Here is a 25,033-nt window from a genome sequence, read left to right on the forward strand (position 1 = left end):
AGATATCAGCCACCGAGTTCAACAGAGATGGGTACCAAAGCATTATATTACTTCAATGTTTCATTGATTTAACTATAGAGATCCTATAGCCGCCTGCAAGCGTTTGTTCATATATTTGGATCTGTCCTTGCATTTAAAAAGCAATTACGCTCATGTATCCTTGAACATTTTCCTGAATGAGGAATCGATTTTATGATAAAAAAAATGGGTTTATTTTGAAGCAATGAGATGTTCAGAGATGGATCTTACTCAAAGAGTAGCTTTCATGGTGTCGAGCAGTTATGCATAGTCTTTTAGAGCACATGTTGAAATGCACAAGGTACCTGTAAAGTAAATCAGTCCATTTCACTGGGTTAACACACGGCAATCTTTCCTGTCATTTATTTTCTTCACATGAAGACATGATTCAGCACCATTTTGTTTGTACATATGCTAATGCCTGTTTCCAGTTTTGTTTTATTTTGTACGTTTCTGTCTGTGTAGTGTCAACACATTTTTTGATGTTGTGAGTGGATATCAATGTTTGTGTCTTTGGGTATCTCAAATGGCTCTATCCTGTCACTATAATTTGCCATTATTAGTGACAGGTCAAGAAGCATTGTGTGTGGCAACATCACCCTTACAGCTTCTTCTAGATATCATTTTCCTCTCTCTCTCCAAAACCAATGGAATTCAATTCAGATTGTCAAAAACCTTCAATTTAAATTCCTCTCCAAAGCTGTGAAACGTTTTCAATTATAATTCATCATCTGATCGACACCATGTCACCTTTGAATTGGCATTAACTTCAACATTTGACTTTTAATCTAAATGAACTCCAACCCTGGTTAGCAGTGTATGGGCTACGTGTTAGCAAACATCCTCCCTCTCTAAAACAATTGTGAAAAGGGTTGAGTGTGTGTGTGTGTGTGTGTCTGTCTGTCTGCGTACGCCTAGTGTGTGGAGGTCTTTTACTCTTCAGACCCAGGGGATGCAGGGCAAAGTGGAGTGAGTTTGACTGACAGGTCAGGGAAAACTGGAGTGGCGCGTTTGCCAAGTCGAATGGTGCCCCACAGCGCTTGGCACGAACAGAGGCAGACGCTGCCTTCTGGGGTCCCCGCTACCCAGCCAAAAATCACATTGTTGAGGTGGTCGAGGAGACAAATAACACAAAGGAACGCGTGGCACCCACAGGGAACGTGAACATAGGGCCAAGTGCCTTTCATTTATCACGCTCTCTCTCTCACGACTCCACTGCTCTCTCTCTCACGACTCCCACTCTCTCTCTCTCTCTCTCTCTCTCTCACGACTCCACTGCTCTCTCTCTCACTCTCCACTGACTCCACTGCTCTCTCTCTCTCTCTCTCTCTCTCTCTCTCTCTCTCTCTCTCACACTGACTCCACTCTCTCTCTCTCTCTCTCTCTCTCTCTCTCTCTCTCTCACGACTCCACTGCTCTCTCTCTCTCACGACTCCACTCTCTCTCTCTCTCTCTCTCTCACGACTCCACTGCTCTCTCTCTCACGACTCCACTGACTCCACTGCTCTCTCTCTCTCTCACGACTCCACTGCTCTCTCTCTCTCTCTCTCTCATGACTCCACTGCTCAAAACTCCACTCTCTCTCTCTCTCTCTCTCATGACTCCACTGCTCTCTCTCTCTCTCTCTCACGACTCCACTGCTCTCTCTCTCTCTCTCTCTCATGACTCCACTGACTCCACTCTCTCTCTCTCTCTCATGACTCCACTGCTCTCTCTCTCTCTCTCTCTCTCATGACTCCACTCTCTCTCTCTCTCACGACTCCACTGCTCTCTCTCTCTCTCATGACTCCACTCTCTCTCTCTCTCATGACTCCACTGCTCTCTCTCTCTCTCTCACGACTCCACTCTCTCTCTCTCTCTCTCTCACGACTCCACTGCTCTCTCTCTCTCTCTCATGACTCCACTGCTCTCTCTCTCTCTCACGACTCCACTGCTCTCTCTCTCTCTCTCCACTGCTCTCTCTCTCTCTCTCTCTCATGACTCCACTGCTCTCTCTCTCTCTCTCACGACTCCACTGCTCTCTCTCTCACGACTCCACTGCTCTCTCTCTCACGACTCCACTGCTCTCTCTCTCTCTCTCTCTGACCACTGCTCTCTCTCTCACGACTCCACTCTCTCTCTCATGACTCCACTCTCTCTCTCTCTCTCACGACTCCACTGCTCTCTCTCTCTCTCTCACGACTCCACTCTCTCTCTCACGACTCCACTGCTCTCACGACTCCACTGCTCTCTCTCTCTCCACTGCTCTCTCTCTCTCTCTCATGACTCCACTGCTCTCTCTCTCTCTCTCCACTCTCTCTCTCACTCCACTGACTCCACTGCTCTCTCTCTCTCTCATGACTCCACTGCTCTCTCTCTCTCTCTCTCTCTCGACTCCACTGCTCTCTCTCCTTCTTTTCCTTATCTGTGTTGTAGTATAATGAATTTTGTTTCAAGAGATGTTCTTTTTTGGGGGGTAGTTGGTATTGATATAGTAAGTGTTGACCTGATGAAGATTGATTCTTGTCAGAACAATTCAAATGTTTTGAAACACCTCAAAAGTGTAGGTTTTGTTAAATGAAACCGATGGCTGTATAGTAATAATTATCAGGACTCTGGGCCCTATTCAATCACAACTACTCCAGGGTTTCTTCTTTGCAAGGCAGCATACTAGAATTATTGGAATACTACACATGCAATTTTCTTTTTGTTTCACACAGTAAACAGCATTTGTTTTACCCACAGAAACAGCTTGTGATTGAATAGCGCCTGCTGTGTTTAGAATTGCTATGGTGGCCCTCGTCTCCACAGTACTAACCAAATGTCACCCTCCTCTCGCTCCCATTTTCTCTCCCCCTATCCCCCTCTCTGTCGTTCTACTATCTATAGCGGTGTAGGTCTGGCCCGGGCTCACTATGAAAAACAGCCCCCCTCGAACCTGCGCAAATCCAACTTCTTCCACTTTGTGTTGGCGCTGTACGACCGACAGGGCCAGCCCGTGGAGATCGAGAGGACCTCCTACATAGACTTTGTGGAGAAAGACAAAGTAAGACCAACACACACAAAGGGGAATGGGGAGGAGGGTGTGTGTGCCAGGTATAGCTGGCATTGGGGGTAAAAGGGAGGCACTGGCGCTGGGATCAGTGCTATAGCACAGTGATGCTTTGAAACATGGAACGTGTAGCACACAAACTGTGGTCACATTCAGTTTTCTTCATGTCAAGTCAAGATCAATATTCTTTCCTTATAATGTTAATTGATTTATTATATACGCTGCAATGTAATGTAATGCATTTCTTTAGTGAATTAAATTTGTATGAATTCTATATCTTTGCATTATGATATTATATTATTATTATTATTATATTATTATTATATTATATATACACTAATTTGATTATATATATATATATATTATATATACACTCATTTGATTATATTGATTTCAATTTATTATAATTTCATAAACTTAATTTTACAAAATAAATGTAAGATAATATACTTTATGTAGAACATATATTGATTATGTCCACCTCATAAATAAAGATATTGTATGTTTTTATTTAACTGAGTTCCATATTATAAGTATCTTTTGTAAGTTATTCAATACTAATTCAAAGTATTTTGAGAAACTACATTCATGAGAAAAGCTTTTGAGATTTCTTACAAAAACTAAAACTTGGAATTAACTGAAACATGGAAAGATTGTAATCTAGAAATCCAGAGAGCTGGTTGTGCATAGAAATCATTCAGATATAGAAGCACTTGCAGTTTCCAATTAACCTGTTGGGGGGCAGTGATGAGCAGAAGGCAGAAAAGCTTGAATGAAAGCAGTTTTGATTCAGCTTTAAATCAGACATTAAAGGTACTATTTTTATTTAAGGAATTTTGATGATGAGGTTACATCTATTTTTTAAATGTAATTTTATTTTAACAATACAAGATAAAGAGAAAATATGATGATCCTCTTATGAAAGGCACATTTGAAAATCCTTTGTATTCATTTTAAGCAGTCATTTGAAATGTCATTTCTTGTACATTCCTTTGTTGTCTACAGCCTCTTTTCTATGAGTGTATGGCTACCTATCTGTCTCTGTTCTGTTGTATTGTTCAGCTGTACCTGTGCTCTCAGTGGTAACGGTAACCCACTTCTCTACCTGCCGCCTGGGCTGTTCTGCCGTGCTGCCGGGGGGTTGTTCTCAGTAAAAGGTTACAGAGAACAGCTCCGCCCACGGTCAGGAGGGACGGCAGCCAACTGGCATGGTCGCTCCTCCCGTCCTCCCTGCCCATTCACCTCTGCCTTGACCTCCAGCCTGCCCCTGGGCCCCTGCCAAGACTCCACGGCACATTTGGCACCGCTCAGCGAAGGGGAAGGAGAGAAATACAGAGAGAAAGAGAGAGGGAGAGATAGAGGGAGAGAGGGATACAGAGAGGAAGAGAGAGTGGGAGAGAGAGACAGAGGGGAGCGGATGTGGCCTCTCTCCTGGTGCCTGCCCGTTGAAGAGGTGACACAAGATCAGGGAGAGTGACTTGGCCCACCTGGAAGCAGAGGTCATTGGTGACCGTGGCAACCAAAGCTAACAGGCCACTGTCACCTAGGCAATGTCTCCTCTCTCTTACGGCATCTCTCTGTATAGTTGTGGTAACAGTGTTGTTTTTCCCTCAGCCACAGTGTTGTTTTAGTTCCTACGTAAGTTTGCCCTTTTGTTGTTGCTGTTTGATTTATTCCTGGCTGGACGATACAACAGTTAGGCAGCTGGTTTGTTGTGTGCGTGTCAGCAAGGGGAGTTGGAGGAAAGATTAAGATTCCATGTTGTATCTCACTATGGCCCTGCGGTGGGAATTTGGGCCTCGCCAAGTATTCTAAAATAGCAAGGGCTTAGCAACTTCAGAAGTATAACTCAATCAGAGAATGGTGTGGATTATCCTCAGGGTTCATGGGATTAATATTGTGTTTTTAAAGACATTAATCCCCAGAATTATCTTCCTGATTATAAAAATCTAGTAGATATCACAAAGGTTCACATGAATTCATATGTTTTCAGTTGCTTACCATTATTAGAGTGACATGTTATTGTGGACACACGGGCACTGTGATTTACCTTAACTAATTACCTTCTAATTGCAAATTAATTCGACCTAAAATGAAACCTCAAGGTAATAACAGTGTTAAAACAGCAAATAACAATGCTGGTTGGTCCATTGGCCTCTTATGGGATGTAAGTTTCCTCTTCAGATGATCCCTACTTGTGGATGCAGTATTAGTCTGGGAAGTCCCTGTGACATAGGAGTTGGGATCGAGATCAGGACTTGTGGCATCTGCTTGGATTAGGACTGGGGCGTTGGTCTCGTTGGACATTTTCAGTGATAGAGTAGATTGAGTCAGACGAGCGTAGATTAGGAAGGCATAGTTCCTTCTTTTTCCAGTTGGTTCATTTAGTTTTTTTGAGATATTTGATTACGTACAAGACAGCAGTGGGTTGCAGTGGGTTGCCTTTGGTTCGGGGTGTCACCTCAAAAGCTGCGAGACATTTTGATCATTTTCTGTGCTTGTCTTTGACTCTCTCAGGAGTACAATGGAGAGAAGACCAACAACGGCATCCATTACAGGCTACAGCTCCTTTACAGTAACGGTAAGACCACGATAATCCCTCCAAACATATTGCAGAGTTCTCTCTCTTCTCACTACTCTCTGTGGACAGATTAGTTTTATCACTTCCAGGAAAAACAACATGAAATAAAAAAGACAACACTAACATAAGTGATAATCCTTATCACATCTGGAATAGTACTTGACGACCACCAGATCCTAAAGTCTGTTTTGGTCATCGGGGAAAATACTTGAAATTTTAACACTGATCTGTGCTCATTGAAAGCGTACTGCTTCGACCGGTTGGCATGGATTTTGTTTTGAGACCATATCGTGAGAGGAGACAGAAGACTCAACTGGTTGGTGTTCTGTACAATTCAACAGCAACCTAAATATGTAGTATATATATTTTAAAGCACACAGAAACAGTGAGAAAACACCGAAGCCTGACACAATTACAGGCAACAACTAGCAGTTTTCCATGATCCTTTTTGAATAACCCTGTCATGTTTATGTCATATTTACGCTCTGTTGCATAGCTAATAAAAGACAAGCAATCATGGCTGATGTTTCATTTGTTTGTGAGTGAGAATGCCTTGTTATCCTAGAGGGAAAAGGCAGCAGGAGCGAGGAGAGCTCGGCAGTTGCAACCGGGAACGCAATAAATAATAAAAAAACTCAGGAGCACAGACTTTTGCTGAGGGGGGTTAGAAAATCTTGGTCTACATGAGAAAATCTTGGTCTACATGAGAAAATCTTGGTCTACATAAGAAAATCTTGGTCTACATGAGAAAATCTTTGTCTACAAGAGAAAATCTTGGTCTACAAGCACGACAGAAAACATAAAATACACTATGGGGACACAAATATTAACCAAATTCATTTAGAAGACATTATTCGATATCAGTATTTTATGTTATTCTTTCTGTGCAAGAAGTGAATTAGCATTTTAGGCTGATGTTTATATTGTTGTTGCTCAAGACATTTCATTTGGCTAAACCACACGGCAACTTCTATGCAAATGATTTACAGAGTAAGATGACCTTAAAATGGTTATTCTGTCAATGGATCTTAACATTTCAACATACCATATTGGTGTCATGTATTATTACATTGTAATTGCAGGACATCTAATACATATTTGTGTTGTGTTTTGCAGGCATCAGGACAGAACAAGATCTGTTTGTACGGTTGATAGACTCCATGACCAAAGTGGTGAGCATTCTCCTTACACTGCAAATCGTACTGCAACCCACCACCTATTTTGTACATAATGTAACATGAGTAAACCTATCCGTTCTGGGATTTGAACCCATGAACACAGACAACCTTCAGTCATTTCACCTGCTGAGCTAAAGTACTATCAATTTACTGTACCCCGGTGGCAAAGAATTAGTCTTGACCAGTCAGACTAGAAGACATAGGGGCAGCTGACACCAATGTAGCAACCTGGCTCCACCACACACTATACTGTATACTCCTCCCCATCCACCCATCCTCCCTATCCCTATCCCCAGCGAACCCACCCTCCCTATCCTCAGCCCACTAGGCCATCCCTATCCCCAGCCAACCCACCCTCCCTATCCCCAGCCCACCAGATCTTCTCTATCCCCATCCCACCCACCCTCCCTATCCCCAGCCCACTAGGCCCTCCCCAGCCCCTATCCCCAGCCCACTAGGCCCTCCATATCCTCAGCCCACTAGGCCTTCCCCAGCCCACTATCCCTATCCCCAGCCCACTAGGCCCTCCCTATCCTCAGCCCACTAGGCCTTCCCTATCCCTATCCCCATCCCACCCATCCTCCCTATCCCCAGCCCACCTACCCTCCCTATCCCCAGCCCACCACCCTCCCTATCCCCAGCCCACCAGGCCCTCATTATCCCCAGCCCACCAGGCCCTCCCTATCCCCAGCCCACATACCCTCCCTATCCCCAGCCCACCAGGCCCTCCTTATCCCCAGCCCATCAGGCCCTCCCTGTGTCGCCATGTCAGGCTGTCACAGATCGATGCGGCAACCAGGTCCTCGACAAAGCGTCAGCCACGGAAACCAATCAATAGCCCTTAATGTGCTACAGCGACGGCGCGCTGGAGACAATAATCCTGACAACAACACGAGCAGATTTCTACCACGGGTGCGCCACTCAAATCCCTCCCTCCTGCCTAGACTTGGACAGACAGACATGCAGACTTTGCATACTGTAGTGTGTCCTCCTGCAGACAGGTAGCCCTGTAGCTGCCAGTGGGGGGCCCGCGTCTATTGATTGGCTGTTGTGTGTTAGAAGCCTCTTCTCAGACACTCCTATTGGCAAATTCAGCTGTAATAATGTATGGAATGCATTTACCTGGAAGGCGGTATGTGGCACACAATAGGAATACAAATAATCTCACTTTAATGGTGAATGTTTGGGCAAATATATCTGTTTGATATCTCCCCTCAATCTGCCCTGTCATCCTCCAAAAAGCTGAATCTTGAGTCTTGACCTTTTTTGACATGGTAGTATTACTCACACACCGCCATGAAAACTCTTAGACTAGCTCCAGGGGGTGGAGCGGCTACTTGAATCAGAAATTATGATGTATAAATATCGACCCGATACCCCCCACATCTTCTCTCCTCCCTCCTCCTCACACACATTCCCACTCCCATTCTCTCGTCCCCATCGAAATCCCCACCCCTTCTGGCGAAATTGGACGATTTTAATATAGAGGAAGGGAGGCTGGGAGGAATCAATAATGCAGAAGTGGTCGTTATCCTAAAAGTATTGTCCCCTTGGGGTGTATGTGTGTGTGTATGTGTGTGTGTGTGCGTGCGTCCGTGCTTGTCGGGGGCAACTGACCACCTAGGTGGACGAGGTAGGGTTAGGTCATTGGGTGAGTGAAAGGAGTGGGATAAAGCAATCCCTCCATCCCTCGGGCAGTGGAGGTATAGAGAGAATGGAGGGAGCAGCTCCTCTCAGTGGTCATTCGTCATCCAGGGCCGACATGACAGCTCCAGTGAAGGATGCCCAGGAGGTGGCATGTCTCTTACGGGGCCTAGCATGGCCATCTGTCTGGGAGGGGTGCAGGAGTGGACGGGTGGAGGACCGGCTTGGCCGTTCTACAGCACGTGGTCTTCCACTACAGAAGGGCTGCCCTGTCAATGGCCCCCTCCATCTCTTCAGTCTAGCCTCCTTTTAATAATCAAATTAAATAACATTTTATTGGTCACATACACATGGTTAGCAGATGTTAATGTGAGTGTAGCGAAATGCTTGTGCTTCTAGTTCCGACCATGCAGTAATATCTAACAAGTAATCTAACAACAACTACCTTATACACACAAGTGTAAAGGAATGAAAAAGAATATGTACATAAAAATATATGGATGAGTGATGGCCGAACGGCATAGGCAAGATGCAGTAGATTGTATAGAGTACAGTATATACATATGAGATGAGTAATGTAGGGTATGTAAACATTATATAAAGTGGCATTGTTTAAAGTGGCTAGTGATACATTTATTACATCCAATTTTTAATTATTAAAGCGGCTAGAGATTTGAGTCAGTATGTTGGTAGCAGCCACTTAATGTTAATGATGGCCATTTAACAGTCTGATGGCCTTGAGATAGAAGCTGTTTTTCAGTCTCTTGGTCCCAGCTTTGATGCACCTGTAGTGATCTCGCATTCTGGAAAATAGCGGGGTGAACAGGCAGTGGCTCGGGTGGTTGTTGTCCTTGATGATCTTTTAGGCCTTCCTGTGACATCAGGTGGTGTAGGTGTCCTGGAGGGCAGGTAGTTTGCCCCCGGTGATGCGTTGTCCAGATCTCACTACCCTCTGGAGAGCCTTACGGTTGTGGGCGGAGCAGTTGCCGTACCAGGCGGTGATACATCCCGACAGGATGCTCTCGATTGTGCAGCTGTAAAAGTTTGTGAGGGTTTTAGGTGACAATCAGAATTTCTTCATCCTCCTGAGGTTGAAGAGGCGCTGCTGCGCCTTCTTCACAACGCTGTCTGTTTGGGTGGACCATTTCAGTTTGTCCGTGATGTGTACGCCGAGGAACTTAAAACTTTCCACCTTCTCCACTACTGTCCCGCCGATGTGGATAGGGGGCTGCTGCCTCTGCTGTTTCCTGAAGTCCACGATCATCTCCTTTGTTTTGTTGACTTTGAGTGAGAAGTTCTTTTCCTGACACCACACTCCGAGGGCCCTCACCTCCTCCCTGTAGGCCGTCTCGTCGTTGTTGGTAATCAAGCCTACCACTGTAGTGTCGTCTGCAAACTTGATGATTGAGTTGGAGGTGTGCATGGCCACGCAGTCATGGGTGAACAAGGAGTACAGGAGAGGGCTGAGAACGCACCCTTGTGGGGCCCCAGTGTTGAGGATCAGCGGGGTGGAGATGATGTTTCCTACCCTCACCACCTGGGGGCGGCCCATCAGAAAGTCCAGGACCCAGTTGCACAGGGCGGGGTTGAGCAACACTTTTTTTTTACAGTCCTGTTTTAGCTGGTTTTTACCTCGTAGTTACAGTGGGACTTACTCCAATAAAATGTCATCCATTTCTGTTGTAGTTATTTAGCAGGCACTGATAACTAACACATGCACAAAGCCTTTCCAATAATATGTAGTCAGAACCTTTACAGGGCTATGATCAGGAATTGTACAGGGAAGCACAAGTTTGAGTACAGTGACCTAAAAAAGACTTGTACGATTCTCATAAGGCTAAACACACATTAATACCTGCTGCTCTCTTCTTCTCCTCAGGCGATCCTCTACGAGGGCCAAGACAAAAACCCAGAGATGTGCCGCGTCCTTCTCACCCACGAGATCATGTGCAGGTGAGTGCCACTCTATAATCCACTGCTAACCAATTGGGGAACATGCAGCATTTAAAGGGATATGCCACCCCAAAATCAAGGGTCCACGGATCCTTCTGGTTCATATAGCAGAATCTACGTACACATATTATTAACTCCAGGCCATTTCCTGGCAAACATTTATGTTGGGGTGAACTTTCACTTTAAGTGATCATCACAAGGCTCAAGGTTACCTCAGCCCGCTAGTCTGGCTGACTTCCATATGTCTAAAGTCCCATTGGTCAAAATCAGTGAATTGCATACATGAAGGAGCTTCCTAATTCCTCTATATTTTTGGGCTCCAGGTATACCTTTTCATGCTATATGCATCTCACTATACAGCCCTATAAATTGTCCTCATTAAATAAGTATATTTGGATTGAAGACCATGCTGAGTACTTATCTGCCCACTGTGTGTCTGCCGGATGGGGGCCCATGTTAATGGGGGGGGGGGTTTATGTGTGTGTGTTCTGATCGAGATTGGCTGGGAACAGGTCTGTAGGGGGGTTGGTTGGAGCCTGGTAGGAGTGAGTGTTAATTATGCAATACAGGAAGTATGTGTGTCCTGCCTTGGACGCTGGGGGGTTGAGGAGCTTCACGCCTTGGCCCACAAGAAGCCTCAGCTGGGTACACTAAAAAGAAGAGGGAGGAGGAGGCGGTTGAGGTCGACTCTGCCTTTTGTCTTTTCCACTGACTCAGTCATCACTGTTGGAACCCAGTTGCCTATGTATTATTTTGCTATGTAAACAAGAGCAATTCATGCAAAACCTGAATCTGGAAGTTTCTGGGGTAAGACGCAAGAGAATTCTCCTAGCACTGTGAGAAGCCACTTTTTGATTGGTTGGATCAATAAAAAAATATTTACAGGTCCAGAAACAAAGAAACATTCAGCTGGGTGTTTATTAAAGTTCTCACAGCGCCGGAAGAATGATGATTTGTCCCACCATGGAAACCAGCGGTCTGTTGTTTTGAATGAATAAGGAAGGCTTTTAGTCATTATCGTACTAATGTTATGACCTAGCTGGGGAAACCATATCGTGTCTTATCTGAGGGCTATTTCACGCATCTTGTTTCGCGCTTCAAAGCTGATTTCAAACAGTGAATGACATTCACTGTTTTTTAAATTCCGTCGAAAACGGTTGATATCGAAGATGCGAGGAATTCTTTGAGAGACGGACCCATTGTCTCTTCCTTGGAGACCCCCTCGGATACGAGGCTTCATTTTCATAATGACGGTTCCACTCGGCGTCGGTCATTAAGTGATTGAGTGCGATTATTAACCATCATTCCCCTGATGAAAGGCGTCTTCCCATTGGCTAATGAGAAGGGGATGAGAGACACGCTCTCTTTCTTCATCTATCTCTATCTCCCCTTCTGTCTCCCAGGTGACAGGGACGTGGTGGTTGAGGTGTCTTTATCTAGTCCTGCCTGGTGTTGCTACCTGGCTCGCTGCTGTATAAAGTAACACACTCAACCTGCAGAGGAAGTATACTGTAGCAGCTGGTAGGGACCTGCTCAGGCATGGCCATGTGGTCCCTGGTGGTGGCACATGCTAGTTCTGCTTGGAGGCTTGTACCTTTTTCTAGAACTCTCTGAAGACAGAGGAGTTTTCTCATCTTAGAGTTAAAAGCACTGAACCACCTGAGAGGTTTTACAATTGAAAAGATTTTCAACAAGTTTGTTAGTTGTTAATTAGATAGACATGACAAAGTTATAGATTGTAGGATCAAAATGGAAGAACTTGTACGGAACTTTGCGTAGCCCTTTTATTTACAGTGTTTTAAAAGGCCTTTATTTAAGCATCAAAATATCACTGCTTGACATACACAAACATATTAACTTAAAGGAACGTTATATAGTTTTTGTGCTTCTTTGAGCGATGTTCTATCGGGTTCCCGGGGTCATTTCATGTTTTCCTGTGTCAAGCAGGCAGAAATACAGCGGGTGTGACGAGTTTTGCATCTACGGCAATAGCTCAGATACACATGAAAACAGGAAATGACCCCGGGAATCGATAGAACATCACTCAGAGGCATTCAAAATAGGTGAATCTTTCCTTTAAATATGTCAGTAGTTGATTAGTAAGTGGATTTAATTGTCACTACATTCCACTTAATGTGACATTCCAGTCACTTAATGTGACTTGCTTTGGCTCGTGATACCAACACAGCATTTCCCCCATTCTTTAATTTGAGACCAGCTCTTCCAAAATCACCAAATGGGGCTGTGTGGTAGTCAGTTGGCATGGGCCAGTCATCGGAGGACTGTACCATGGACTGGGCTCTGTGCACTAGCCCCGGTGCCAGGCTGGAAGAAGGCACGCCGTGTGAGAGAAAAAGGCTTGCCACGGGCGTCCTCTCCCAGCCAAGCCGGCTGCCTGCCTGCCTGGCTACCGCATATGATTAGGTCTGGCCACGGACCTCATGTTTGGGCTGGGTAATTACAGCACTTGCCCTTTGAAAACCAGCCTTCCATTGACAGCCATTCACTGTGTTCGCGTCTTATCACAGGCCTGTGATCCAACAGACTGGCTCTGTTCCCCCTCCCTCTGATGCCCGTCTTCAGGTTCCTCAGGGAGCCTTTGAAGGCTTCTCTTGTTTTTTAAAGCTAAACTCTGATAGTTCAGCTTCGAACAATGCTGAGACAACCTGGTTTGGTGCTTAAGTAGATTCCATTTGTGGGGATCATTTGAAGTGGGCCTGGCTGGCTGGAGAGCCAATGGTAATGATGCTATTGACCAAGGCATGGTGCCTATCTGGGGCTAAAACTGGCACGCCAGGCTCACTTCTTATTGTTGATCCGGTGTGGGTCCTTTTTTAGCTATATCGACAAATCTTCAAGTAGGCTACAGTATCTGTGATTTTGGCCTCTGTTTCTGTGCTGTGGAACTCGCTGGACCAGCACTCCCCATGCTCAGGCTCATGGCTTGAGTACTATTTTTCAGCTGTAGCTGAAGACACCATAGTAACGTTGACTGGATATCCTGTACTATATCTCGGCTGTAGCTGAAGAAACCATAGTAACACTGACTGGATATCCAGTGTTGTTGTCTTGTGGGGCTCATCTGACTCACTGGTCTGTGTTCTCAGTCATTAGCTAGCCGGGGTGTTAGCCTGCTCGGGCCCGGGGGGAAACGTCATTAAGGCGGTATTGTGGACGCTCAGCCAAGGTTTGTTTTCGTGTGCGAAGGGCGCCGGGTCCCCCAAGGGGCCCGGCAGTGCTCCTGGGGTCCAGTTTGTTTATAACACTTCTTTCTCAGTTTGAGGAGGTTGTCACCACAGCAGCACCATTGGGTTTCCAATGCTAATTGGTCTCCTGGAACTTTGCTAATGGTTCCAAGTAGCTGTGGGAATAAATTATTGTGGCACGCTCTATGGCAACAGTCACACACACAAAGACCAGGCAAGAAAACAGTGCTCAGTTTGTTTTTCTTCTACTTACAGATCAAACAATGTGATAAATGATTTATAAACTGGGTTCATTTGGCATTCGGTGGCTCGATTTGAAGCTTGTTTGTCAAATGGCAATTTGATTCATGACAGCATGGGGTGAGTGTGTAAGCATAATTGGTCCTCAGCAGGCCATGCAATATGATTCATTTTTAAGAATAAGAGGGTTTGTTTCAATTACCTTTAGAATAACACATTTATATTTAAAATGGGACCTAAGTTATTGTAACAACCAGCAGAATCAGGACTCCCATTTCAATTTAGTCACTACATGAAACAACAGATTTTGAACGTAAATGTACAAAATGCATATGTTGAATCTAAATAAATGTTCTGAATCCAATGTAATTATCACTAAATGGACTGCTAACTACTAGAAAGTGGTTCCACTACCAACAAAGCATTGTGTGAACGAAAGCCCCTCTTTCAGTTCATACAATATAATTACGCTAGCTTCAATCCGAATGAATGGGAAAACAATCCCTACACCCAATGTCCACCAGATGCATATGCATTTTGTTTGGCCGGATGTCTGGCCCACATTTTCCGTACGTTACGCACATGTGCCTCACTTTTCATCCAGCTAAAAGCTAGCCAGCTAATCATCGCACGGTAAAGCAATGCACAAGTTGAACATATTGAAGCACGCGGCCTAGTGTGGCACCCCCAATGTAGCGTTGCGGACTGCTCCATTGAAAATGAAAGACTTCCACCAGAACGCAAAGAGTTTGATGCATCTGGTGGTCACGAGGCGTCATTGTCCACCATTGCATGGCGACCAACCACCACAGAAGAGCACATTTGGCTGAATTCAGACCCCCTTCTGAAATGGCATGCCACCACATAAGCAGTGGGTAGGGGCAGAGAGGCAGTGGCACAGACCTGGGAAAGACCAGGGTGGCCATGGTGATGGCACGGGGGGGGCAGGATGGACGAGTGAAGGGGATGGAGAGAGAGGGAGGTGGCTCAAGCACCGGGCCGGCTGGGCCATCACTGGGCGCTGTCCAAACTGTCAACAAGTCAATGAGAGTGACCTTGGCTGGACCCCTGCCCAGCTGGATCGTGGGTCAAGGTGGGGGGACGGGGGTTCTGGGGACAGAGGGGTGAGGAGGAGAAGAAGGGCAGGGCAACGTGCCTGACACTCAGCAGATTGTACATGGTTCCTCCCTGACTCCATAGCATGCTGGCGGTATGCCCACTGTTACCAGAGACAGTCCAACAAATGATAGCAACAAATGACAGTACATTTTTTAGTAAACGTGAGTGCGTTAATCATTTGTGTCTTCCTTTTTCCCCTAGTCGTTGTTGTGACAAGAAGAGCTGTGGAAACCGCAATGAGACGCCCTCTGACCCGGTCATCATTGACAGGTAAGGACACCTTTGTTCCCTCCGTCTGTCTTTCACCGGTAGAACAACTTTGACAGTGGGCCCAAGCAGGTGAGCAGGACCAGGTCTTCATGGTTGTGTCTGTATCATTGGGCCTGTCAGGCTGGCTGGGTTATAGTGACCTCCTCCAAAAGGACAGTATTGGCCTCCGAGGGCACAGAGCTCATTACCAAATCCATGTTGGCTCGTTAGACTGAGCTTGGAGAATGGCCAGGGACAGGAGAGCTAGGAGCCCGGAAACCAGTGACCCACACATACAGTCAAAACCACACACACACACACACACACACACACACACACACACACACACACACACACACACACACACACACACACACACACACACACACACACACACACACACACACACACACACACGTCTTCTCACCTCTTGTTGCCATGGGGTGCCTTTGATAGGTGTTGCAGTCCAAAGCCACAGAGATCGTGTCACGCTGTGTTTTCAGGAATCAGGGTCAGATCGCATATTATTTCCTCTAGTCATATCTCTAGCATATATCTTCACAACGACGCTACTTTCAACACACACACACTAACACGCACGACTACATACCACACACAAACACATGCATCACACAAATACATATCCATTCACTCTGAAATCCCAACAGGCCAATCCTAGGGTAGAGATCTGCAGGAATGTCCCTGTGCCACATCATCAACTAGAGTGTGTGTGTGTCAGTGGTCACCCCAACATCGCCACGCTCGTTATACCCCTCCCAAACAATTCCGAAGTGTTTACCAGCGACAAGCCCGGCTCTTGATTTAGTGGTCGACGGCCTGTATCACTGCATTTTAGTGCCCTATTAAGAAGTATAGGATTTATGGGAACGCCATCTCAAGCTCCTTAAACCAACAGATAAATCAGTTAGCCAGGGTGGCAGGGTGGGTGGAGGGTTGCTATTGGTGACCAGCGATGCAAATCACCCCCATCAGTCGCCACTGTAAAGCAGTTATTGCTGTCAATTCATGCCCCCTCCCCGCTTAGAGACATGCACACATGCAGACGCTCTATCTCACACACACACACGCACGCACGCACGCACGCACGCACACACACACACACACACACACACACACACACACACACACACACACACACACACACACACACACACACATAATCAAATGCATGCAAGCGCACACACACTCCCTGTATAGTGACTATATAATGATGATATTGAAGCAACTTCATTCAGAAAACAATCTTATGAGGGTTTGGTGACAGTGTCCTCTTTTCTCTTGCCATCATTGACTCTGCATTACTCCTGCCTTAAACATGTCTTACATGCCTTCTCTGTGACATATCACATTGGACATACACACTTGCCCCTATAAACAGCATAAGGGATGGGTACATTTAGTTGGTTGGACTCTGAGGTCGACCCTCCATCTAAAACCAGGAAGCAGTTTGTATCTAGTGCTTTCATTTAATGGGGAGAATCCTGCTGAAGCAAGCAGAAAGCGCCAAAGGGCCGGGGTGAAATATTGGGTTGCGGGCCTTTAAACAGGTGTTATTACAAGCTAATATTGCATTTAGATGGCCGGCCAGTTCCCCGAGTGGGACCATAAATTCTCAGAGACTGTCAGAGCTTACTGGGGGACCAGTGGCTAATTACCCAGTATAGACCTCACTGGCCCTAATCTACCTCTGTCTCCCCCTATCTTCCCCCTCTCCCTTCACCCTCTTACCATGATGGGCCTGCCTGCTGGACATGGGAGACATGCCCCCCACCCCCCACCATTCTCCCTCCCTCCCTCCCTCCCTCCCTCCCTCCCTCCCTCCCTCCCTCCCTCCCTCCCTCCCTCCCCCTCCCTCCCTCCCTCCCTCCCTCCCTCCCCCTCCCTCCCTCCCTCCCTCCCTCCCTCCCTCCCTCCCTCCCTCCCTCCCTCCCTCCCTCCCTCCCTCCCTCCCTCCCACTTCCACTAGGACCATTTGCTGCTTTTGATGTCATTCTCTCGGGGTTAAGTGGCGAGGGACATGGGAGATGGAAAGAGGCGCCCTCACCATTCAACGTTCCTTCATTCCCCCACCCCTCACAGCTCTCCATGATCTGTTCTACAGTACGAACCACTAGCCATCCCCTACAGTCTGTCAATGGACATTTGTTTAGGGCCATCCCTCTTGGTGTCGGTTGCTCTTTATGAGTGACTCGCGAAGCTGCCCATCATTCGTTGTACCGGTTGTAGGGGTATTATGCAAGCTCTCTTGGAAGTAAATCCTGACATATATATTAAAACCCCCTCATATTTCATATGCTCATCAATAGACTGGAGATGTAAAGGAATGTCATCTATCAGGTGCAGACTTCCGTTAACGTGTGGACACAGACAACGTCATTAGCAATCACCAATATTTATGTGTGTGGATGCGTGCACGCACGTTTTCAGGGCTGGACTGACTGACCGCTCCAAGTGAGGGTTAACTCTGCTGGGGGTGATGGGGTTATCAGCCTCTCCGGATCCTTCCCAGCAATCACAGCCTATTGATCGACCAGCGAGCACATGGGAGCCCGCCAGATTAAGAGTATAGATTTACAATAAAAGCAGGACATTACTCGGCACAGCCTGGGTAGAAATTGAAAGGGGGGAAAAAATGAGGTTCTGGAAGTGGGATGAGTCAGGGCCGAGAGAGAGGAAGGGGTTGCCAGGTTTTATGGGTCGTTTGTCCGGGGTTATGTTTTTAGGAGACAGGTTATGGGTGCAAGTGCTATTACATGATTTTGCATTGGGCTTTATGCATGTTATTGAAGACAGTTGCTCACTTGTAGACATTGTTTTAATAGCTTTTTATCACATAGGCACTATGAGGGTCACCTGGTCTGGTGTTGCCGTTAGGGTATTTCAGGGGCGATGGGTGGGGGGATGAGACACAGTGTGTGTGTGCTTGCATGCATGCGTACGTGCGTGCGTGCGTGTGTGTGTGTGTGTGTGTGTATGTTCAGGGAGTGGGGGGTCAGAGACAGTGGTGTAGGTGTAAAATATGGATGGGGGACTGTTGAAAGCTCCTGCAGGTGGCCTGGTCTTCTGGTTCAATTATTCAGTGTATCCCGTCTCTCACACAAGGTGGGACGGCCTACCACTGCTTCTTCACGACTTTCAGGAACCAACAGCAAAATGGTCTGAGAGAGAGAGAGAGAGAGAGAGAGAGAGAGAGAGGACTTGTTTGATCTGAGAACTGATGGTGGCAGAACTAGCACTGGGGACAGGAGAAATTAGGTCATTTGACACTGTGAGGTGTGTGTGTGTGTTCGTGTGAGAGGTACCTGCAGTGTGTTTACAGTACTGTAATCATATCAATGACTGCCACCCCTCTGGCTCTGCTAAGTGATGCAAAAACTCAACATGAAGTCATTTGTTTTCTCTTCCTCTTAATTCATCACTATATACAGTAGATAGCCACTCTACCCTACTCCTAGTACTGTAGCTCGTCTACTACTCGGTGTGTGCTCATGTATTTATGTGTTTGTGTCTGGGTTAGCCCAGACGACCTTGACGACTGCTCCACAGGGTAAGAGGGAAATATCAGTGCCAGTGTTTGTGGTTCACCCCTCTCGCCTTTCAGCAGGGTATCTATTCCAACCTACGCACACACACACACACACACACGCACACGCACACGCACACGCACACAGACACACAGGCACACAGGCACAGACACACAGGCACAGACACACAGGCACGCGCACACACGCGCACACGCGCACACACACACACACACACACACACACACACACACACACACACACACACACACACACACACACACACACACACACACACACACACACACACACACACACACACACACACACACACACACACACTGCAGCTCCCCTAATATAAAATACCACACCACTATAGCCACGATCGCACTTTACCCTGGGATAACATGATACCACTAGTTGCCTCTGGTGAACTATGCTCCCACAAAAACATGTTATTGTTCTTACCTCTATTTGGCGTGAACATATTTTGCTTTGCTTCTCTGAGGAGATGTAATATTCATATCCACCCCGTATGACTCTCCAACTTGTTAATGAATCTTTGCATTTTCCTCAAGGAGGCGGAATCTCCTCCAGCGATTTATTCAAATACAGATGTTGCCATTAAACAATCATCCTCCATTTTCCATTCAGAGGAGTGCATTCCAGTCCCTTAAAACCTGAAGGCTCTGTGAGTATAACACACTTCACTCTCCCTCTGTTGCACGGGGGCTCCGAAACTGGCAAGTCACCCTGTTGGCAGGCGGTGGGGAACAGAAGGGTTGTTTCGCTACCTGTCCTAGCGTTCACAGCTTGTGGTAATATCCGTCTGGGTGATTCCATGGAGCCAGGGCCTCCAGCCTCCAGGGTGGGGCATGGCTGATGTGATGGGTGGGGGGGAGTGTGCACTGGCCTGGGGTTGCCCATAAACCAATTCACCAGTGGGGAAAAGATATCTTGCCACTCAGAGTAGCGCTCCATGTGGGGGCATGGGAACTGGGAAAATCCCTGGTACTGGCAGGGCCCCCGAAGGCCTGACAGCCGCTAAACTTGCCTGCCTTCCCTCCAGAGCCTGCCTTCCCTCCAGAGCCTGCCTTCCCTCCAGAGCCTGCCTTCCCTCCAGAGCCTGCCTGTCACTAATGCTGCCGTTATCCCCTCGCTAGCCGTTGGTGAGAGAAAAGCTATCGATCCCCATTTGTTGACATATTGCTGCCTCCCGTGGCTTTCAAAGAGCCAACACGGGGTGGGATGTAATCTGTAAACATCACCAGGGACCCCTCACCGAGCCCCCCACTCCCACCCTGTCATCGACTCAACAGCCCAGGCTTAGCCTGAATGCCTTCGCACCCCAAACACCCACCTGCTCCCCCCATCCCCCCTTCCCAGTCCTTTACCTCAATCCAATCTGGGCCATTGGCTCTGTTCTGCCTAGCGATCTGTGTGCCATGGAAGATAGCTCTCCACTTTCTTTAACTCAGCTGATTGTGAAACCATGGGGCAGCAGCCTACTACTATGATGATTCACCTCTGATACCGGCCAACTCCCTCATCCACAATGGGCTCTCTCTCTTTCCTTCCATCTCTCTCTCTCCCCCTCTCTCTCGCCAATCAGTCGAGTGTTTGCCCAATTAAGAATGCACAGTTAACCCTCCGTTCTGTCCAACCCCCACCGACACCGACACACACGCACGCACGCACACACACACACACACACACATACACACACACACACACACTCGGTGGTTAATCAGGAGGAGGAGTGAGGTGTGGCTAATTAAGTCGGTCCATCCATGAGCCCAGTCCTGCCAAACAGATGTGATGAGGTTAGGAGGTCATTTGATGCAGGATAAGAGCTGCTAGCTTGTATGAATGCACTTATAGTGCCTATTATCATATAAGCCTTGCTATAAGCATTCATAACAGCTAACAGCCCACAGGTTGTATGTAACACCCCTGATATACAGTATAGCCCTAAACAGTGCCTGACTTGAAAATAAGAGTTGTCTGTTGTTGGTTCACATCCCTGTCTGCTGGGGGTTCCACCCTTGAGTAAGACACTTAACCTTCATAGCTGGAGCATACATTAATCTTTATGGATATCTAACATGGTGAACAACCCCTCAGATTATGAAGGTTGGTCTGCAATGTAGGGTATTTCATTTCATTGGCAAGCAGGTTTCATTTTTCATCCTTTGGATTTTTCGTAGTGTGAGGGTGCAATCTGGACTCGGCATGCCCGAACCAGCCACAACAGTGCCAGAGAGGAAGGGAAGGAGGGAGCCAAACAGTGGATGGGAGGAAAGAAAGGGTGGAGGTGTGGATGAGGAGGGACGGGGGGGTGGTGTGAGGGAGTGAGAATGAGACAGGATGGGGGAGGAGGACAGAGGGAGAGAGGGATGGATGGAGAGAGGGAGGGTGGAAGAGGAGCAGATTAAGAGGGTATTGATTTCTATATAAAGATTCAGAGATTTGATATGTTGAGGGTCGCAGGAGAGGGGGCCGGCCACGAGAGAGAGAGAGAGAGAGAGAGAGAGAGAGAGAGAGAGAGAGAGAGAGAGAGAGAGAGAGAGAGAGAGAGAGAGAGAGAGAGAGAGAGAGAGAGAGAGAGAGAGAGAGAGAGAGAGAGAGAGAGAGAGAGAGAGAGAGAGAGAGAGAGAGAGAGAGAGAGAGAGAGAGAACATACTGGGGGAAGTCGAAGGGATCCATTGCATCACCGTAAACAGTCCGCGCCCCCAGAGCACATCAGTAACACCGGCTCACAGGATCAACACACAGATGCCACCCATATAATTAGAATTGATGATCAACTTACAAACTAGGAAATAGAACATGGTATCATGTTTATAAACCTAGTACTTACCTCTCATAGGGCTTAACCTGTGAACCAATAACATCCCAAAACCAATCCAATCTCAATATTACATAGAAACATTTCACCAAGAGATGTAGTTGCAACATCTCCCAGAGACAGTTCAACTGGGGACAAAACAGTCAGTGATGCAGTTGATGAATCAGAAACCAAACCATGATATTTTATCTTTATTGCTCAGATGGAATTCTTTAGAGTATTCCCACTATATTGTAGTGTAGGTTGTCTATCAAGTTGAGTCTTTTAGCAGTGGGGTTAAAGACAGTTTAAGTCCCCTAGTTTCTAAGGTTTGTCTCTTTGTGTGTGTGAATCAGGACTTTGTTATGCACTTTCTACATATCTCTCCGGGGATGCAGGATCATCTATATTTCATGCTCCTCTGATGCCAGGCAGGATGAGACCCTATTGCTTTCACCACCCTCTCCTCACACACACACACGCGCGCACGTGCACACACGCGCACGCACACGCACGCACACACACACACACACACACACACACACACACACACACACACACACACACACACACACACACACACACACACACACACACACACACACACACACAAACATAGTCACGTGCCCACATGCACGCATACACCCACTTGGGAGCGCGCACAAGCATGCATGTGCACACATGTTAACACAGAAAACACAGACATTACAAACAAAATGGAGGCTCAAAGCTATAGTAAAATGTGTGTTTACATACACTCAGTCATAGACATATAGACATAAGCTTATAAAACATATAAAACACTTATAAAACCTTTGTAAAACCCTAAAACATATAAAACAAAGATACATGTACATACAGTAGACCTTACGCCACCCTGTCTACAGTCTTATCCTTCTCCACAAAGGGTTTCACACACACACACACACACACACACACACACACACACACACACACACACACACACACACACACACACACACACAACACAACACAACACAACACAAATCAATACCAATTTATAATTCAGGATTGCTGGAGTTTGGGTTTTAGGGCAGACTGGCTTCCAGCCTTCATAAATATTCCAGTGTTATTGACTTGATCCGAATGATTTGGAGATTTCTTTCCTTCTTCTCCCCTTCCCCCCTTTACTTGTTTCAGGGTGCTGAGCAATAAAGTTTGCTTTTATTTATTCCCTTTGAGTTAGAGATGAGAGGCCTAAGTGGATAGGAATTTGATCACTAGAATGAAATGAAGTGGATAATAGCAGACATAGGACGAAGCCTCGACAAATCTAGGGAGAGCTGTGCTACATGTGCCCAGGATTGGGTTAAGCAGAGTATTTGTCTGCACCGCGTCTCATCCGTCTGCTTCAGCGATCTGGGCTCCAACACGGCTTTGTGCCCCTTAGTGCAAACATGTCGTCTTGTAAGACATTGATTATTGGGATCTGAGAGGCAAATAGTAGAGTGTAGCCTTTCGGTTAGTGAGCATGGCAGACATATTAGTTACATTTACATTGACGTGTTAAGTCATTTAGTAGACGCTCTATCCGGAGAGGCTTACAGTTGGGCCATTCATCTGAAGATAGCTAGGTGAGACAACCACAGATCACTATCACATCAAGTACATTTTCCCTCAACTTAGACCGGAGGGTCCTTGTCTATTGTACTACGCAAATAAAGATACTCTGACGTACTTTAGCATTCATATTACTGTATAGAAAATATGATAAAATAATCAAAAGGATTATCATTGTAAAAATAGCAAAGTGATTATGTGAACAATAGCAGATTTATACAACGCTCACACTACTATTACTACTGCTATACATTAGTGACAATAATTATGATTATGAGAATAATGATGCTAACGTTTATGAGAATATATAGAATACATAAATACAAATTAGTAATTGAAGATAACGGCACACACACACACACACACACACACACACACACACACACACACACACACACACACACACACACACACACACACACACACACACACACACACACACACACACACACACACACACACACACAGGCTGGTGTGTGGAGAGCAGAGTGGGAGGGTTAGGGCAGGGGCTCTGGGCAGGGAGGATTTGGGAGTGGAGTGTGTTCACTGCAGTCAATACACAGAGCTGCTCAGCTCAGCAGCCCCTCTATTAGTCCCCGTAATCAGGGCCTGGGACCACTGGTGCACTGAGAAGGAGCTGGGTTACCCCAATGAGGGTGAACAATAACTCATGTATAATTATTATTGTTCTTACGCACTCTTATAAAGTGTTACAAAGGCATTATAGCATGTAGTCTTAAAACATTGTTTCTTTCACAGTGATCAAGATTTTCATTGAGCAACCAGGATGCAAATGAATGATATTAGCTTCCAATATGTGGCCAAGCTTAGTTTTAACTTAGAGAATTCCTATTTGTCAAAAAAAGAAATGGTGCTACCCAACCCCATCACCCAGCACATGCAGCTCCTCTCAGAACCCATAGACAGGTCAGCTCTCCTCTCCCAGGCTGTTAGATGAATGTATTGATTTTTCAGACCACAAGCACAATTTTCTTATTATTCTCTCACCTGAGAGAAGTGATCCATACATCCCTTGACCCATCTTAATGGCACAGCTAGCCACAGCGCTGGGGATAACTCGGCTCACCCAGAGTAAGATTGTGGAATACCGTAAACAACTGGACTTGTCTGTCTGTCTGTCTGTCTGTCTGTCTGTCTGTCTGTCTGTCTGTCTGTCTGTCTGTCTGTCTGTCTGTCTGTCTGTCTGTCTGTCTGTCTGTCTGTCTGTCTGTCTGTCTGTCTGTCTGTCTGTCTGTCTCTAGGTACTGTATGTCTGTCTGTCTCTAGGTACTGTATGTCTGTCTGTCTCTAGGTACTGTATGTCTGTCTGTCTCTAGGTACTCTTTGTCCTGTTTCTAGGTACTGTCTGTCTGTATCTAGGTACTGTATGTATGTCTGTATCTAGGTACTGTCTGTCTGTCTGTCTGTCTGTTTCTAGGTACTGTCTGTTTGTCGGTCCACCCGCATGTGTACGTGTCCACACTAGAAAAATATAAAGTTCTAGAGTAGAGTTTTAACGTGGTTTCTGAGCCCATACACAAGTTTGACTTTCCTCAGCAGCTTAGTAAGAAAGTCTGCTCGTACCCCAGCAGCTGAAGGTTCTTGCTGTGCTGCAGTTATGCCCTTTTGGCTTTTAAAGGATTGTCTGGTGCTGGATAATCATGACTGAAATATTGGGTGGGGTGGCGAGGAGGGGGTAGAGGGGAGCACAATTGGCACAGCCAGCAGGGAGGAGGGAGGCGGGCAAGCTCTGCCCGGTCGTCTTTAGCCGCTGTAAAACCCTCTTAGTGGGTAGTGCCATCTGGCCGGGCCCCCGGTGGAGGCGTAACGGACCCAAAAACTTGGGGCTGGGATGCTTTACTGC

The 25,033-nt window shown here is 46.5% G+C and overlaps 1 protein-coding gene across 6 annotated transcripts in view; it reads left to right on the forward strand.

The window, feature by feature from the left end:
- Nucleotides 1-25,033, forward strand: part of LOC112220977 (transcription factor COE3) — a 105,897-nt gene that overhangs the window by 10,251 nt on the left and 70,613 nt on the right. For all 6 annotated transcript variants that reach the window (XM_042303104.1, XM_042303103.1, XM_042303105.1 and 3 more), the window contains exons 2-6: nucleotides 2,887-3,043; nucleotides 5,567-5,630; nucleotides 6,747-6,802; nucleotides 10,332-10,405; nucleotides 15,172-15,240. In XM_042303104.1, the coding sequence (XP_042159038.1) occupies nucleotides 2,887-3,043; nucleotides 5,567-5,630; nucleotides 6,747-6,802; nucleotides 10,332-10,405; nucleotides 15,172-15,240 (420 nt within the window). The remainder of the gene's footprint in view (nucleotides 1-2,886; nucleotides 3,044-5,566; nucleotides 5,631-6,746; nucleotides 6,803-10,331; nucleotides 10,406-15,171; nucleotides 15,241-25,033) is intronic.

This window comes from Oncorhynchus tshawytscha, linkage group LG21 (assembly GCF_018296145.1).
Source record: "Oncorhynchus tshawytscha isolate Ot180627B linkage group LG21, Otsh_v2.0, whole genome shotgun sequence".
Classification (NCBI taxonomy): Eukaryota; Metazoa; Chordata; class Actinopteri; order Salmoniformes; family Salmonidae; genus Oncorhynchus; species Oncorhynchus tshawytscha.